Below are 17,763 nucleotides of genomic sequence, written 5' to 3'. Positions count from 1 at the left end.
AAGAACTAGAGGATCTTACATTTTTGTAGGTCTCATGTTTTGGTTTCTCATAATCTGATTTTGGCTGCCATGTCTTGGGAATCAAGATGGAAACGCTTTCGAAGTAAAATCTTTTTTCTGTCGCTCTATATAAGTAAGTTGATGCCTCTGAGATCATGTCCTATGGGAAAAGAAGTCCATCAGAATGCTTGACAGCTAATGGAGAAATGAACAACTAGTTATTTACCTCCACAATGAATACTGATGCTACAAAATGGCCATACTATTTTAATCAAGGGAAAATGGGGAAATGTGAAGATGCTTGTACTGTTCCTTCTGACTTACACTATTATTTTGTTAGTGTGCTGGTCATACATGTTGTTTAGGAAGAAGCCAGAGTACACATGCCCCTCTTCACTGACCCCAACCATCCATACCCAGCACCAAGGTGATAAGAAGCATTCCAGTCTAACCTTGGCCCCTACTGTATCCCCTTATGTTAAATACATACTCACATAGACTTAATCCCATATACAAACCTACTAAGAATCAGGGGTATACCATGTCAATTATAGGTAATTTCTTTTTTTAAAAACCCTTACCTTCTGTCTTGGAGCCAATAGTGTGTATTGGCTCCAAGGCAGAAGAATGGAAAGGGCTAGGCAATGGGGGTTAAGTGACTTTCCCAGGGTCACACAGCTGGGAAGTGTCTGAAGCCAGATTTGAACCTAAGACCTCCTTTCTCTAGACCTGACTCTCAATCCACTGAGCCACCCAGCTGCCCCCCAGGTAATTTCTTGATTGCTTGTTTGTTTTATTTTGTTATTTAGTCAAATTAGAACATTATTCCTTGGTTACAAGAATCATATTCTGACTTCCGGTTAAGATGGCAGCTTAGAGAAAGCTCAAGTTCAGATCTCCGGAAAACCCTTCCCGACCGATCTCAAACTATAAGCTCCTAAGGCGCCGAAATTCAAAATGATCAACAGCACAGACCCTGGGAACCCTCCTCCTGGACCTAGACCCGGTTCAAAAGGTACGGCTCCCCTCAAAAGCCAGAACCCGAGATCCCTCGGACCTCAGGGGTAGGAGCGCAGAGTCCAAGGCTCCCGGAAGCCGCAGCCCTGCCGGCTGGGCTCTGAGAGCAGAACCCTCAGGGCCTTCTACAGTCCCGGTGAAAGTTACTGCCTGGGGCTTCCGCTGCAGAGAGCTGGTCGAAACAACAGCAACCCTCAGGGCAGGCAAGACAGCCTCACGGGCTGGATCCTGCTATCCAAGTCTCAGTGAAAGTCCTTGCTCTCGGAGCTTGGGTTAGCTGCAGCCCATCCCCCCGCAGGCCAACGAAACAGCCTCATGGCCAGCGATTCTGAAGGCAACTTCCTGAAAGCAACGTGGTCCGACCCTTCCATTCCAGTTCCAGTGAGGCATATTCAGTTTAACCCAGGGAAAGTCATAGAACCATCTGCCCAGGACTAAAGCCTCTGAACACCAGAAAGAGACAAGAAAAGCCAATCCTCCACATTCAGAGATGGAAAACTCCACAGAAGCACAAAAGCCCCAAAATACCAAGAAAAATAAGAAGAAAGGGGCGACTTTGGACACATTCTATGGAGCCAAAATACAAAATACAGAGCAGATAGAAGATAATATAAAAGAAAATGCTCCAAAACCTTCCAAAGGAAATGGAAACTCTCCACAAACCTATGAAGAATTTGAATCAGAAATGACCAAAAAGATGGAAGCCTTCTGGGAGGAAAAGTTGGAAATAATGCAAAAGAAATTCACGCATCTACAAAACCAATTTGACCAAACTGTAAAAGAAAACCAGGCTTTAAAGGCCAGAATCAGGCAGCTGGAAGACAACGATCGTGTAAAAGAGCAAGAATCAATAAAGCAAAGCCAAAATACCAAGAAATTAGAAGAGAACATAAAATATCTCAGCGACAAGGTGATAGATCTGGAAAATAGAGGGAGAAGGGATAATTTAAGAATAATTGGACTCCCAGAAAAGCCAGAAATAAACACCAAACTGGACATGGTGATACAAGATATAATCAAAGAAAATTGCCCAGAGATTCTAGAACAAGGGGGCAATACAGCCACTGACAGAGCTCACAGAACACCTTCTACACTAAACCCCCAAAAGACAACTCCCAGGAATGTAATTGCCAAATTCCAAAGCTATCAAACAAAATAAAAAATCCTACAGGAAGCCAGAAAAAGACAATTTAGATATAAAGGAATGCCAATCAGGGTCACACAAGACCTTGCAAGTTCTACTCTGAATGATCGTAAGGCATGGAACATGATCTTCAGAAAGGCAAGAGAGCTGGGTCTCCAACCAAGAATCAGCTACCCAGCAAAACTGACTATATACTTCCAAGGGAAAGTATGGGCATTCAACAAAATAGAAGACTTCCAACTTTTTGCAAAGAAAAGACCAGAGCTCTGTGGAAAGTTTGATACCGAAAATCAAAGAGCAAGGAATACCTGAAAAGGTAAATATTAAGGAAAGGGGAAAATGTTATCTTCTTCTTTTACTCAAACTCTCTTCTATAAGGACTACATTTATATCAACCTATGTATACTAATATGTGGGGAAAATGTAATGTATAAATAGGGGGTAAAGAAAGACCAAATAGAATAATCATTCTCACACAAAGATTCATATGGGAAGGGGAGGGGAAGAAAACTCCTATAAGAAGGAGAGGAAGAGAGGGGGGGGGGGGTTTACTTAAACCTCAATCTCAGGGAAATCAACTCTGAGAGGGAAAAACATCCAGATCCATTGGGATCTTGAATTCTATCTTACCCAATAAGGGTAAGGAGAAGGGAAAACCAAGGGGGGGAGGGGGAGAGGGAGAACAAAAAGGGAGGGAAAGAGAGGGGGGGAAGGGGAGGGAACAAAAAGGGAGGGACTAAAAAGGGAAACATCAAGGGAGGGGACAAGGGGGACTGTTTCAAAGTAAATCACTGGACTAAAAGGTAGAGCCGAAGAAGAATAGGTTAGAATTAGGGAAGGCAATCAAAATGCCAGGGAGTCCACAAATGACAATCATAACTTTGAACGTGAATGGGATGAACTCACCCATAAAATGTAGACGAAAAGCAGAATGGATTAGAATCCAAAACCCTACCATATGTTGTCTTCAAGAAACACACATGAGGCGGGTTGACACCCACAAGGTCAGAATTAAAGGATGGAGTAAGACCTTCTGGGCTTCAACTGATAGAAAGAAGGCAGGAGTGGTAATCATGATATCCGATAAAGCCAATGCAAAAATAGACCTGATCAAAAGGGATAGGGAAGGTAATTATATTTTGTTAAAAGGGACTATAGACAATGAGGAAATATCATTAATCAATATGTATGCACCAAATAATATAGCACCCAAATTTCTAATGGAGAAACTAGGAGAATTGAAGGAAGAAATAGACAGTAAAACCATACTAGTGGGAGACTTAAACCAACCATTATCAAATTTAGATAAATCAAATCAAAAAATAAATAAGAAAGAGGTAAAAGAAGTGAATGAAATCTTAGAAAAATTAGAATTAATAGACATATGGAGAAAAATAAATAGGGATAAAGAGGAATACACCTTCTTCTCAGCACCACATGGCACATTCACAAAAATTGACCATACATTAGGTCACAGAAACATAGCACACAAATGCAGAAAAGCAGAAATAATGAATGCAGCCTTCTCAGATCACAAGGCAATAAAAATAATGATTAGTAATGGTACATGGAAAACCAAATCTAAAACCAATTGGAAATTAAACAATATGATACTCCAAAACCGTTTAGTTAAAGAAGAAATCATAGAAACAATTAATAATTTCATCGAGGAAAATGACAATGGCGAAACATCCTTTCAAACCTTTTGGGATGCAGCCAAAGCAGTAATCAGAGGTAAATTCATATCCCTGAATGCTTATATTAACAAACAAGGGAGAGCAGAGATCAATCAATTGGAAATGCAAATGAAAAAACTGGAAAGCGATCAAATTAAAAACCCCCAGCAGAAAACCAAATTAGAAATCCTAAAAATTAAGGGAGAAATTAATAAAATCGAAAGTGATAGAACTATTGATTTAATAAATGAGACAAGAAGCTGGTACTTTGAAAAAACAAACAAAATAGACAAGGTACTGGTCAATCTAATTAAAAAAAGGAAGGAATAAAAGCAAATTCACAGCATTAAAGATGAAAAGGGGGACAGCACCTCTGATGAAGAGGAAATTAAGGCAATCATTAGAAATTACTTTGCCCAATTATATGGCAATAAATACACCAATTTAGGAGAAATGGATGAATATATACAAAAATACAAACTGCCTAGACTAACAGAAGAGGAAATAGAATTCCTAAATAATCCCATATCAGAAATTGAAATCCAACAAGCCATCAAAGAACTTCCTAAGAAAAAATCCCCAGGGCCTGATGGATTCACCTGTGAATTCTATCAAACATTCAGAGAACAGTTAATCCCAATACTACACAAACTATTTGACATAATAAGCAAAGAGGGAGTTCTACCAAACTCCTTTTACGACACAAACATGGTACTGATTCCAAAACCAGGCAGGTCAAAAACAGAGAAAGAAAACTATAGGCCAATCTCCCTAATGAATATAGATGCAAAAATCTTAAATAGGATACTAGCAAAAAGACTCCAGCAAGTGATCAGAAGGATCATTCACCATGATCAAGTAGGATGTATACCAGGGATGCAGGTCTGGTTCAACATTAGGAAAACCATCCACATAATTGACCACATCAACAAGCAAACTAGCAAGAACCACATGATTATCTAAATAGATGCAGAAAAAGCCTTTGATAAAATACAACACCCATTCCTATTAAAAACACTAGAAAGCATAGGAATAGAAGGGTCATTCCTAAAAATAATAAACAGTATATATCTAAAACCAACAGCTAATATCATCTGCAATGGGGATAAACTAGATGCATTCCCAATAAGATCAGGAGTGAAACAAGGATGCCCATTATCACCTCTACTATTTGACATTGTACTAGAAACACTAGCAGTAGCAATTAGAGAAGATAAAGGAATTGAAGGCATCAAAATAGGCAAGGAGGAGACCAAGTTATCACTCTTTGCGGATGACATGATGGTCTACTTAAAGAATCCTAGAGATTCAACCAAAAAGCTAATTGAAACAATCAACAACTTTAGCAAAGTTGCAGGATACAAAATAAACCCACATAAATCATCAGCTTTTCTATATATCTCCAACACAGCTCAGCAGCAAGAACTAGAAAGAGAAATCCCATTCAAAATCACCTTAGACAAAATAAAATACCTAGGAATCTATCTCCCAAGACAAACACAGGAACTATATGAACACAACTACAAAACACTCGCCACACAACTAAAACTAGACTTGAACAAATGGAAAAACATTAACTGCTCATGGATAGGACGAGCCAATATAATAAAAATGACCATCCTACCCAAACTTATTTATCTATTTAGTGCCATACCCATTGAACTACCAAAATACTTCTTCACTGATTTAGAAAAAACTATAACAAAGTTCATTTGGAAGAACAAAAGATCAAGGATATCCAGGGAAATAATGAAAAAAACCACACATGATGGGGGCCTTGCAGTCCCTGACCTAAAACTATATTACAAAGTAGCAGTCATCAAAACAATTTGGTACTGGCTAAGAAACAGAAAGGAAGATCAGTGGAATAGACTGGGGGAAAGCGACCTCAGCAAGACAGTATACGATAAACCCAAAGATCCCAGCTTTTGGGACAAAAATCCACTATTCGATAAAAACTGCTGGGAAAATTGGAAGACAGTGTGGGAGAGACTAGGAATAGATCAACACCTCACACCCTACACCAAGATAAATTCAAAATGGGTGAGTGACTTAAACATAAAGAAGGAAACCATAAGTAAATTGGGTAAACATAAAATAGTATACATGTCAGACCTTTGGGAGGGGAAAGACTTTAAAACCAAGCAAGATATAGAAAGAATCACAAAATGTAAAATAAATAATTTTGACTACATCAAACTAAAAAGCTTTTGTACAAACAAAACCAATGTAACTAAAATCAGAAGGGAAACAACAAATTGGGAAAAAATCTTCATAGAAACCTCTGACAAAGGTTTAATTACTCATATTTATAATGAGCTAAATCAATTGTACAAAAAATCAAGCCATTCTCCAATTGATAAATGGGCAAGGGAAATGGATAGGCAGTTCTCAGATAAAGAAATCAAAACTATTAATAAGCACATGAAGAAGTGTTCTACATCTCTTATAATCAGAGAGATGCAAATCAAAACAACTCTGAGGTATCACCTCACACCTAGCAGATTGGCTAACATAACAGCAAAGGAAAGTAATGAATGCTGGAGGGGATGTCGCAAAATAGGGACATTAATTCATTGCTGGTGGAGCTGTGAAATGATCCAACCATTCTGGAGGGCAATTTGGAACTATGCCCAAAGAGCAACAAAAGAATATCTACCCTTTGACCCAGCCATAGCACTGCTGGGTCTGTACCCCAAAGAGATAATGGACACAAAGACTTGTACAAAAATATTCATAGCTGCGCTCTTTGTGGTGGCCCAAAACTGGAAAACGAGGGGATGCCCATCAATTGGGGAATGGCTGAACAAACTGTGGTATATGTTGGTGATGGAATACTATTGTGCTCAAAGGAATAATAAAGTGGAGAAGTTCCACGGAGACTGGAACAACCTCCAGGATGTGATGCAGAGCGAGAGGAGCAGAACCAGGAGAACATTGTACACAGAGACTAATACACTGTGGTATAATCGAACGTAATGGACTTCTCCATAAATGGTGGTGTAATGTCCCTGAACAACTTGCAGGGATCCAGGAGAAAAAAACACCATTCATAAGGAAAGGATAAACTATGGGAGTGGAAACGCCGAGAAAAAGCAACTGCCTGAATACAGAGGTTGAGGGGACATGACAGAGGATGGACTCTAAATGAACACTCTAATGCAAATACTATCAACAAAGTAATGGGTTCAAATCAAGAAAACATCTAATGCCCAGTGGACTTACGCGTTGGCTATGGGGGTTGGGGGGGGAGGAAAAGAAAATTATCTATGTCTTTAACGAATAATGCTTGGAAATGATCAAATAAAATATATTTAAAAAAAAAAAAGAATCATATTCTTTCCCTCCTTCCCTTCCCCCCAACCTTCCTCCAGATGATGCACAATTCCACTGGGTATTACATGTGTCCTTGATCAGAACCTATTTCCATGTTGTTGGTGTTTGCACTAGGATGTTCATTTAGAGTCTACATCCCCAGCCATATCCCCTCAACCCATGTAATCAAGCAGTTGTTTTCCTTTGGTGTTTCTACTCCCCCAGTTTTTCCTCTGAACATGGATAGTGTGTTTTCTCATAGATTCTTCCAAATTGTTCAGGATCACTGCATTGCCATTAATGGAGCAGTCCATTACACTCAATTGTACCACAGGGTATCGATCTCTGTGTACAATGTTCTCCTGGTTCTGCTCCTTTCACTCTGCATCAATTCCTGGAGGTCGTTGCAGTTCCAATGGAATTCCTTCACTTTATTATTCCTTTGAGAACAATAGTATTCCATCACCAATATATACCACAATTTGTTCAGCCATTCCCCAATTGAAGGGCATCCTCTCATTTTCCAATTTTTGGCCACCACAAAGAGTGCAGATATGAATATTCTTGTACTAGTCTTTTCCTTATTATCTCTTTGGGGTACAAACCAGCATTACAATGGTTGGATCAAAGGGCAGACAGTCTTTTATCACCCTTTGGGCATAGTTTCAAATTGCCCTCCAGAATGGCTGGATCAATTCACAACTCCACCAGCAATGCATTCATGTCCCCACTTTTGTACATCCCCTCCAGGATTCATTACTTTTCTTGGTGTCATGTTAGCCAATCGGCTAGGGATGAGGTGATACTTCAGAGTTGTTTTGATTTGCATCTCTCTGATTATAAGAGATTTAGAACACTTTTTCATGGGTTTATTAATAGTTTTGATTTCTTTAATGAATTTAAATGAAAATTGCCTATTCATGTCCCTTGCCCATTTTTCAATTGGAGAATAGCTTGATTTTTTGTACAACTGGTTTAGCTCTTTATAAATTTGAGTAATTATACCTTAGTCAGAGGTTTTCTGTAATGAAGAGTGTTTCCCAATTTGTTGCTTCCCTTCTAATTTTGGATGCATTAATTTTGTTTGTACAAAAACTTTTTAATTTGATATAATCAAAATTATTGATTTTACATTTTGTGATTTTTCTAGCTCTTGCTTGGTTTTAAAGTCTTTCCTTTCCCAAAGATCTGACAAATATATTATTCTGTGTTTGCCTAATATGCTTATAGTTTCCTTCTTTATATTCAGGTCATTCACACATTCTGAGTTTATCTTGGTGTAGGGTGTGAGATGTTGATCCAAACCTAATCTCTCCCATACTGTCTTCCAATTTTCCCAGCAGTTTTTTATCAAAAAGTAGGTTTTGGTCTCCAAAACTGGGATCTTTGGGTTTATCATAGACTGTCTTGCTGAGGTCATTTACCCCAAGTCTATTCCACTGATCCTCCTTTCTGTCCCTTAGCCAGTACCAAATTGTTTTGATAACTACTGATTTATACTATAGTTCGAGATCTGGGATTGCAAGTCCTCCTTCCTTTGCATTTTTTTTTTGCATGATTTACCTGGATATCTTGATCTTTTTTTCTTCCAAATGAACTTTGTTGTGTTGTTTTCTAATTTCACAAAGAAGTTTTTTTGGTAGTTCAATGGGTATGGCACTAAATGAATAAATTAATTTGGGTAGGATTGTCATTTCTATTATATTAGCTCGTCCAACCCACAAGCAATCAATGTTTTTCCAATTGTTTAGATCTAGTTTGAATTGTGTGGAGAGTGTTTTGTAGTTGTGCTCATATAGTTCCTGTGTTTGTCTAGGCAGATAGATTCCTGAGTATTTTATATTGTCTAGGGTGATTTTAAATGGAATTTCTCTTTCTAATTCTTGCTGCAGAGATGGATTGGAGATATATAGAAATGCTGATGACTTATGTGGGTTTATTTTGTATCCTGCAACTTTGCTAAAGTTGTTGATTATTTTGACTAGCTTTTTGGTCGATTCTCTGGGATGCTTTAAGTGGACTATCGTATCATCTGCAAAGAGTGATAGCTTGGTCTTCTTATTGCCAATTTTAATACCTTCAATTTCTTTTTCTTCTCTGATTGCTACTGCTAGTACAATGTTAAATAATAGAGGTACCTAATGTTTGCAAAACACCACTGAGGATAGAAAGATGGATCCAATAGAGATCCTGCTATTTAGGAATTTACAATCTAGAGGTTGGGGAAGAGCTATATTTTCAAAGAATTATAATAAGGGAATATGGAATATATGCAAGGAGTTGCCCAGTGCACTCAGGGTACTTTGAGAAAGGGGAGCCCTGACCCTTCTAGCTAGCTTGAGAAGGGGACACTTGCTTGTGTGACCTTCTTCTAGTTGTTTAATCTATGTATCCCAAACAAATTCTTAATGTGAGAGCAATTGCTGATCTGTATTGGGTGATCAGGGGTTCTTATCTAAGGTCTCTGCATTTGTTTTTAATATTTTGATAACTAAATTTAATTATAGATGATTTTCTTTGTAATTCTGTGATTTTTGTCCATTCAAACAATCTGAGATGGGGATCCATTGTTTTTACCACAGTAACAAAGGGTTATAGGACAATGAAGATGTAAGATGGTACTTTTACTCTTACAAAAGCTTTGTAAAGGTTGTAGTAGCTGCTCCTCCCTATACTAAGGGCAAAATGACTACCCTGAGATCTGGAGCTCTAACAAATGGGACCTGAGTTCTTCTCTTAAACAACAGTAGATTTATTAAAGTGGATAATTAGGAGTTTGGGAAGCATGGTAGGCTAGGCAGTTCCCTATGCTTTTGTTTTTTTTTACCCCAAATCTTTAGTCTTTGAATCAATACTGAGTGGTAAGGGCTGGGAAGTGTCTGAAGCCAGATTTGAACCTAGGACCTCCCATCTCAAGGCCTGGCCCTCAATCCACTGAGCTATCCCCATGGCTTTTAAAATCTATCTGTCCCAGATCCCTCTGACCCACACTCACTTCCTCTCTCTCTCTTTTCCAATGTTTCTATCTAACTATGTAGGCTGTGCCCACCAACAAAAAGTCTTTAATGAAGTACAAATCTGGTAGTCGCATAAGGAACTAGTGGCCAGACAGATCAGGTCACCACAAGTTCAGGTTGATGATAGCAGAGGTAAAGTAGCACCCTGAAGGTGTCAAGATGGTGTTTATAGTCTTCACAGGAGTCCAAAGATGTCTCTGGCATGAAGGAATTGCTGCCTGAAGCTCCCAGGGATACATAACCCAAAGGAGGAGCTTTGAGATCAGGAGTAGAGAGAGAGCTAAGTCCGACCGCTGAGACCATCTCCCTCCTCACACTGTCCTCCTGGCTGTACGTGAATTGTGTCAGAACACTACAACAGAATTTCAAATTCTCCTCCTGCATTCTGCCCCTTGCCTTCCCAGCCAAATCGGCTTTTTCTTATTCTCCCACACATCCCCTTTTCCCTGCATTGCATTATTCCTTTCTTTCACAGAAAATAGGAGCACTTTTCTAGAAGAAGATTTCTCACCAAGAATTTCCTGTGCCGGGAATCTCACTCTACTGTACCATAACAGTTCCCCAAACTTTTTGGCCTCCATTCTTTCCTGAGAAATCCATTACTCAGAAGCATTAATTAAGTCACTAGTGTGTTCTAGACACTATCCTAGGCTCCAAACATATAGTAACATCAAAACAAAAACAATAATTACATGGCTAACGTAATAGAATAATGTAATAACATATTAAGAAGTGCTGATATTTATATAGTATTTTAAAGTTTGTAAAGTGGGACTTCTGGGTAAAGATGGCTGCAATCTAGAAGCCACACGCATCCTCTCCCCGGCACCAAATGAAATAGACCACAGCAAAGGAGCATAAAAATCACCTCTGGAGGAACAGAAGGATTCCCCAGTATCCCACAAAGGTGAAGGTATGTGGGGTTTGAACATTTCCATACTATAATAAGAAGGAGGGAAAGCTTGCACAGAAACGTGAACTGAGCTGCCCTCCCCCCCCCCTCCAACCTCCCCCCCAAACCAGAGTGAGCTACCGGAGCACTCATTGGGACAGTGAGTGAGAGAGAGACAAGGGGAATGTCTCTGTCTGGGGGGGGCACTCGAGGGTTCTTGGGATCCGGGGACTGCCAGGAAAGAACGTCTCAGGTGGTTTCACAGGAGAATCCTGCACTGAGGACAGGGACCCCCAGAGCTGTACTTGGGGTGAATGCACTGAGCTCCGGGAAGAGCTAAACACCAGGGGTGGACCAGGCGCTGATTATCTGGGCGGAGCTAAACGCCTGGGCGGCTTGGCTGTGATCAGGAGCCCCGCACTCTAAGAAACCTCAGAGGCTGGGAAGAACTAGTCTGAGGCAACCTAAATTCACAGAAAACCCGCCTATATCACCCAGACCCCAGACCAAAAAGGAAAGGGGAATAAATCCACCAAAGTGATGGCTCACATGGCCCAAAATCAAGCCTCCAGGGAGAAAGGGGAAAAGTTGACTATTGAAAACTTTTATGGTGGAAGTACCCAAGGAAAAGAAGAGAATGAGGATGAAATCCAAAAAAAATCAGAACATGCCTCCCAAAATGAAAACTATCAACAAGCTCCGGAAGGTCTCAAACTGGAGCTCACCCAAAAGATGGAAACCTGGAAAGAAAAATGGGAGAAAGAGATCAGCAGTCTGATAGATAAGAATGCTCATTTAGAAAAAGAGCTGGAAGCCTCCAATAGAAGGGCAGATAAAGCTGAAAAGCAATACCAGTCCCTAAAGACCAGAATGAAGCAAATGAAAGAAAGTGAGATGATAAAACAGCAAGAATCAATAAAGCAAACCCAAAAAATTAATGAATTAGAAGAAAACATATAATATCTCACTGAGAAGGTCACAGATCTCGAAAACAGAGGGAGAAGAGAAAACCCCCGAATTAATGGTCTCCCAGAAAAACCAGAGATAAACAATAAACTCGATATTATTCTACAGGAGATCATAAAAGAAAATTGCCCCCAAATTCTGGAGCAAGGGGGCAAAATAGAAATAGAAAGGATTCATAGGACACCTTCTATACTAAATCCCCAAAAGACAACCCCTAGGAATGTAATTGCCAAATTCAAGAGCTTCTAAGAAAAGGAGAAAATCCTACAAGAAGCCAAGAAGAGGAGCTTCAGATATAAGGGGGCTCCCATAAGTATCACACACGACTTAGCGGCTAACACACTAAGAGACCACAAAACATGGAACACGATATTTAGAAAGGCAAGAGAGCTGGGTCTCCAACCAAGAATCAACTACCCAGCAAAACTGACCATATACTTCCAGGGGAAAGTATGGGCATTCAACAAAATAGAAGATTTCCAAGCATTTGCTAAGAAAAGACCAGAGCTCTGTGGAAAGTTTGATATCCAAGCACAGAAAGCAGGAGAAACATGAAAAGGTAAATATGAAAGAAAGGGAAAAGGAGATAAATCTTATCTTTTTCTTTAAGTCAATCTCTTTTCTATAAGGACTACATTTCCATCAAATTATATATATTAATATGTGGGGAAAATGTTTGTGTAACTCTCATAAATTGTAGCATCATAAGAGTAGTTAGAAGAAACATGCATGGGGAAAGATTGGGGCATTAATAAGATTTGGGGAAAGTGGGGGAAAAGAAAGGAAAAGGGAGGGGGGAACCGTCGATAATACTAAGATTAACGTCAAGAAATAGGGGTGGACTCGATAGAATAATCTTTCCCATATAAAGATACACATGGGAAGGGGAGGGGAAGAACTCTCATATGAGGAGAGGAAGAGTGTGTGAAGTGGAATTACTTAAACCTTACTCTCAGTGAAATCAAATCTGAGAGGGAAGAACATCTAGATCCAGTGAGATTCTGAATTCTATCTTATCCATTAGGACAAGAAAGAAAGGAAAATTAAGGAGGGGGAGGGGGAGGGAATATAAAAAGGGAGGGAAGGAGAGGGGGGAGGGGAAGGGAGCATAAAAAGGGAGGGGCTAGAAAGGGAAGCAATTCAAGGGAGGGGACTAGGGGGACTGACCTAAAGTAAATCACTGGTTCAAAAGGAGAAATCTAAAGAAGAAAGGTCAGAACTAGGGGAAGATATCAAAATGCCAGCGAATCCACAAATGACAATCATAACTTTGAACGTGAATGGGATGAACTCACCCATAAAACGTAGACAAATAGCAGATTGGATTAGAACCCAAAATCCTACCATAACAAAGAAACACATATGAGACGGGTTGACACTCACAAGATTAGAATTAAAGGTTGGAGTAAGACCTTTTGGGCCTCAACTGATAGAAAGAAGGCAGGAGTTGCAATCATGATATCTGACAAAGCCAAAGCACAAATAGACCTGATCAAAAGGGATAGTGAAGGTAAATATATTCTGCTAAAAGGGAGTATAGACAATGAGGAAATATCACTAATCAACATGTATGCACCAAATGGTATAGCATCCAAATTTTTAATAGAGAAACTAGGAGAATTGAAGGAGGAAATAGACAGTAAATCCATATTAGTGGGAGACTTGAACCAACCACTATCAAATTTAGATAAATCAAACCAAAAAATAAACAAGGAAGAGGTAAAAGAGGTGAATGAAATCTTAGAAAAATTAGAGTTAATAGACATATGGAGAAAAATAGAGACAAAAAAGAATACACCTTCTTTACAGCACCACATGGCACATTCACAAAAATAGATCATACACTAGGTCATAGAAACATGGCACTCAAATGCAGAAAAGCAGAAATAATAAATGCAGCCTTTTCAGATCACAAGGCAATTAAAATATTGATCGGCAAGGGTACATGGAGACCCAAATCAAAAATTAATTGGAAGTTAAATAATATGATACTCCAATATCGGATAGTTAGAGAAGAAATCAAAGAAACAATAATTTTCTTGAAGAAAATGACAACGGCGAAACATCCTTTCAAACATTGTGGGATGCAGCCAAGGCAGTACTTAGAGGAAAATTCATATCCCTGAGTGCATATATTAACAAATTAGGGAGGACAGAGATCAAGGAATTGGAAATGTAAATCAAAAAACTTGAGAACAAACAAATTAAAAACCCCCAGAAGAAAACCATACTGGAGATCCTAAAAATTAAGGGAGAAATTAATAAAATCAAAAGTGACAGAACTATTGAGCTAATAAACAAGACTAGAAGCTGGTACTTTGAAAAAATAGACAAAATAGACAAAGTACTGGTTAATCTAATTTAAAAAAGGAAAGAAGAAAGGCAAATTAACAGCATCAAGGATGAACAGGGGGATCTCACCTCCAATGAAGAGGAAATTAAGGCAATCATTAAAAACTACTTTACCCAACTATGTGGCAATAAATATACCAACCTAGGTGATATGGATGAATATTTACAAAAATATAAGTTGCCTAGACTAACAGAAGAAGAAATACTTTTCATAAATACTCCCATATCAGAAAAAGAAATCCAACAGGCCATCAAAGAACTTCCTAAGAAAAAATCCCCAGAGCCTGACGGATTTATCAGTGAATTCTATCAAACATTCAGAGAACGGTTAACCCCAATACTATACAAACTATTTCACATAATAAGCAAAGAGGGAGTTCTACCAAACTCTTTTTATGACACAAACATGGTACTAATTCCAAAGCCAGGCAGGCCAAAAACAGAGAAAAAAAATTATAGACCAATCTCCCTAATGAATATAGATGCAAAAATCTTAAATAGGATACTAGCAAAAAGACTCCAGCAAGTGATCAGAAGGATCATCCACCATGATCAAGTAGGATTTATACCAGGGATGCAGGGCTGGTTCAACATTAGGAAAACTATCCACATAATTGACCACATCAACAAGCAAACCAACAAGAACCACATGATTATCTCAATAGATGCAGAAAAAGCCTGTGATAAAATACAACACCCATTCCTACTAAAAACACTAGAAAGCATAGGAATAAAAGGGTCATTCTTAAAAATAATGAACAATATATACCTAAAACTATCAACTAATATTATCTGCAATGGGGATAAACTAAATCTATTCCCATTAAATCAGGAGTGAAACAAGGATGTCCATTATAATCTCTACTATTTGACATTGTATTAGAAACACTAGCAGTAGCAATTAAAGAAAAAGAAATTGAAGGCATCAAAATAGGCAAGGAGGAGACCAAGTTATCGCTCTTTGCAGATGACATGATGGTCTACTTAAAGAATCCTAGAGATTGAACCAAAAAGCTAATCGAAATAAGCAACAACTTTAGCAAAGTTGCAGGATACAAAATAAACCCACATAAGTCATCAGCATTTCTATGTAATTCCAACACAGCTCAGCAGCAAGAACTAGAAAGAAAAATCCCATTCAAAATTACCTTAGACAAAATAAAATACCTAGGAATCTACCTCCCCAGACAAACACAGGATCTATATGAACACAACTACAAAACATTTTCCACACAACTAAAACTAGACTTGTACAATTGGAAGAACATTAACTGCTCATGGGTAGGACGAGCCAATATAATAAAAATGACCACCCTACCCAAACTCATCTCTCTATTTAGTGCCATACCCATGGAACTTCCAAAATTTTTTTTTTACTGATTTAGAAAAAACAATAACAAAGTTCATTTGGAAGAACAAAAGATCAAGGATATCCAGGGAAATAATGAAAAAAAAAATACAAAGGAAGGGGGTCTTGCAGTCCCAGATCTCAGACTATATTATAAAGCAGCGGTCATCAAAACAATTTGGTACTGTCTAAGAGACAGAAAGGAGGATCAGTGGAATAGACTGGGGGCAAGAAACCTCAGCAAGACAGTATATGACAAACCGAAAGATCCCAGCTTTTGGGACAAAAATCCACTATTTCATAAAAACTGCTGGGAAAATTGGAGGACAGTGTGGGAAAGATTAGGTTTAGATCAACACATCACACCCTACACCAAGATAAATTCAAAATGGGTGAATGACTTGAACATAAAGAAGGAAACTATAAGAAAATTAGGCGAACACAGAATAGTATACATGTCAGAGCTTTGGGAAGGGAAAGACTTCAAAACCAAGCAAGAATTAGAAAGAGTTACAAAATGCAAAATAAATAATCTGGATTACATCAAACTAAAAAGTTTTTGTACAAACAAAACCAATGTAACCAAAATCAGAAGGGTAGCAACAAATTAGGAAACAATCTTCATAAAAACCTCTGACAAAGGATTAATTACTCAAATTTATAAAGAACTAAATCAATTGTACAAAAAATCAAGCCATTGTCCAATTGGTAAATGGGCAAGGGACATGAACAGCCAGTTCTCAGCCAAAGAAACCAAAACTATTAATAAGCATATGAAAAAGTGCTCTACACCTCTTATAATTAGAGAGATGCAAATCAAAACAACTCTGAGGTATCACCTCACACCTAGCAGATTGGCTAACATGACAGCTATGGAAAGTAATGAATGCTGGAGAGGATTTGGCAAAGTGGGGACATTAATTCATTGCTGGTGGAGTTGTGAATTGATCCAACCATTTTGGAGGGCAATTTGGAACAATGCCCAAAGGGAGATAAAAGACTGTCTGCCCTTTGATCCAGCTATAGCACTGCTGGGTTTGTACCCCAAAGAGATAATAAGGAAAAAGACTTGTACAAGAATATTCATAGCTGCACTCTTTGTGGTGGCCAAAAATTGGAAAACGAGGGGATGCCCGTCAATTGGGGATTGGCTGAACAAATTGTGGTATATGTTGGTGATGGAATACTATTGTGCTAAAAGGAATAATAAAGTGGAGGAATTCCATGGAGACTGGAACAACCTCCAGGAAGTGATGCAGAGCGAAAGGAACAGAACCAAAAAAAACATTGTACACAGAGACTGATACACTGTGGTACAATTGAAGGTGATGGACTTCTCCATTAGTATCATTGCAATGTCCCTGAACAAGCTGCAGGGATCTAAAAAATACTACCCACAAACAGAGGATAAACTGTGTGAGTAAAAACACCGATGAAAAGCAACTGCCTGACTACAGGGTTGGAGGGGATAAGACTGAGGAGAGACTCTAAATGAACACTATAATGCAAATTCCAACAACAGGGAAATGGGTTCGAGTCAAGAACACATGTGATAACCAGTGGAATCGTGCGTCGGCTATGGGAGAGGGATAGGTGGGGGAGGGAGGGAAGGGGAGGAAAAGAAAATGATCTTTGTTTCCAGTGAATAATGTATGGAAACGACCAAATAAAATAATGTTTAAAAATTAAAAAAAAAACAAAGAAAATGAAATCCAACAAGCCATCAAAGAACTTCCTAAGAAAACATCCCCAGGGACTGATGGATTCACCAGTGAATTCTATCAAACATTCAGAGAACAGTTAATCCCAATACTATACAAACTATTTGACATAATAAGCAAAGAGGGAGTTCTACCAAACTACTTTAATGACACAAACATGGTACTGATTCCAAAACCAGGCAGGTCAAAAACAGAGAAAGAAAACTATAGACCAATCTCCCTAATGAATATAGATGCAAAAATCTTTAATAGGATACTAGCAAAAAGACTCCAGCAAGTGATAAGAAGGGTTATCCACCATGATCAAGTAGGATG

At 38.6% G+C, this 17,763-nt stretch overlaps 1 protein-coding gene across 1 annotated transcript in view; it reads right to left on the bottom strand.

The window, feature by feature from the left end:
* The window catches only part of LOC100009811 (calcium-activated chloride channel regulator 1-like), a 67,829-nt gene that overhangs the window by 44,159 nt on the left and 5,907 nt on the right, over positions 1–17,763 (bottom strand). Inside the window, exon 3 of the mRNA XM_007480563.3 lies at positions 20–160. Coding sequence (XP_007480625.2) covers positions 20–160 — 141 coding nt within the window. The remainder of the gene's footprint in view (positions 1–19; positions 161–17,763) is intronic.

Source organism: Monodelphis domestica, chromosome 2 (assembly GCF_027887165.1).
Source record: "Monodelphis domestica isolate mMonDom1 chromosome 2, mMonDom1.pri, whole genome shotgun sequence".
NCBI lineage: Eukaryota > Metazoa > Chordata > Mammalia > Didelphimorphia > Didelphidae > Monodelphis > Monodelphis domestica.
The sequence above is the reverse complement of the archived record's forward strand: the minus strand, read 5'-3'. Positions and strand labels throughout refer to the sequence as shown.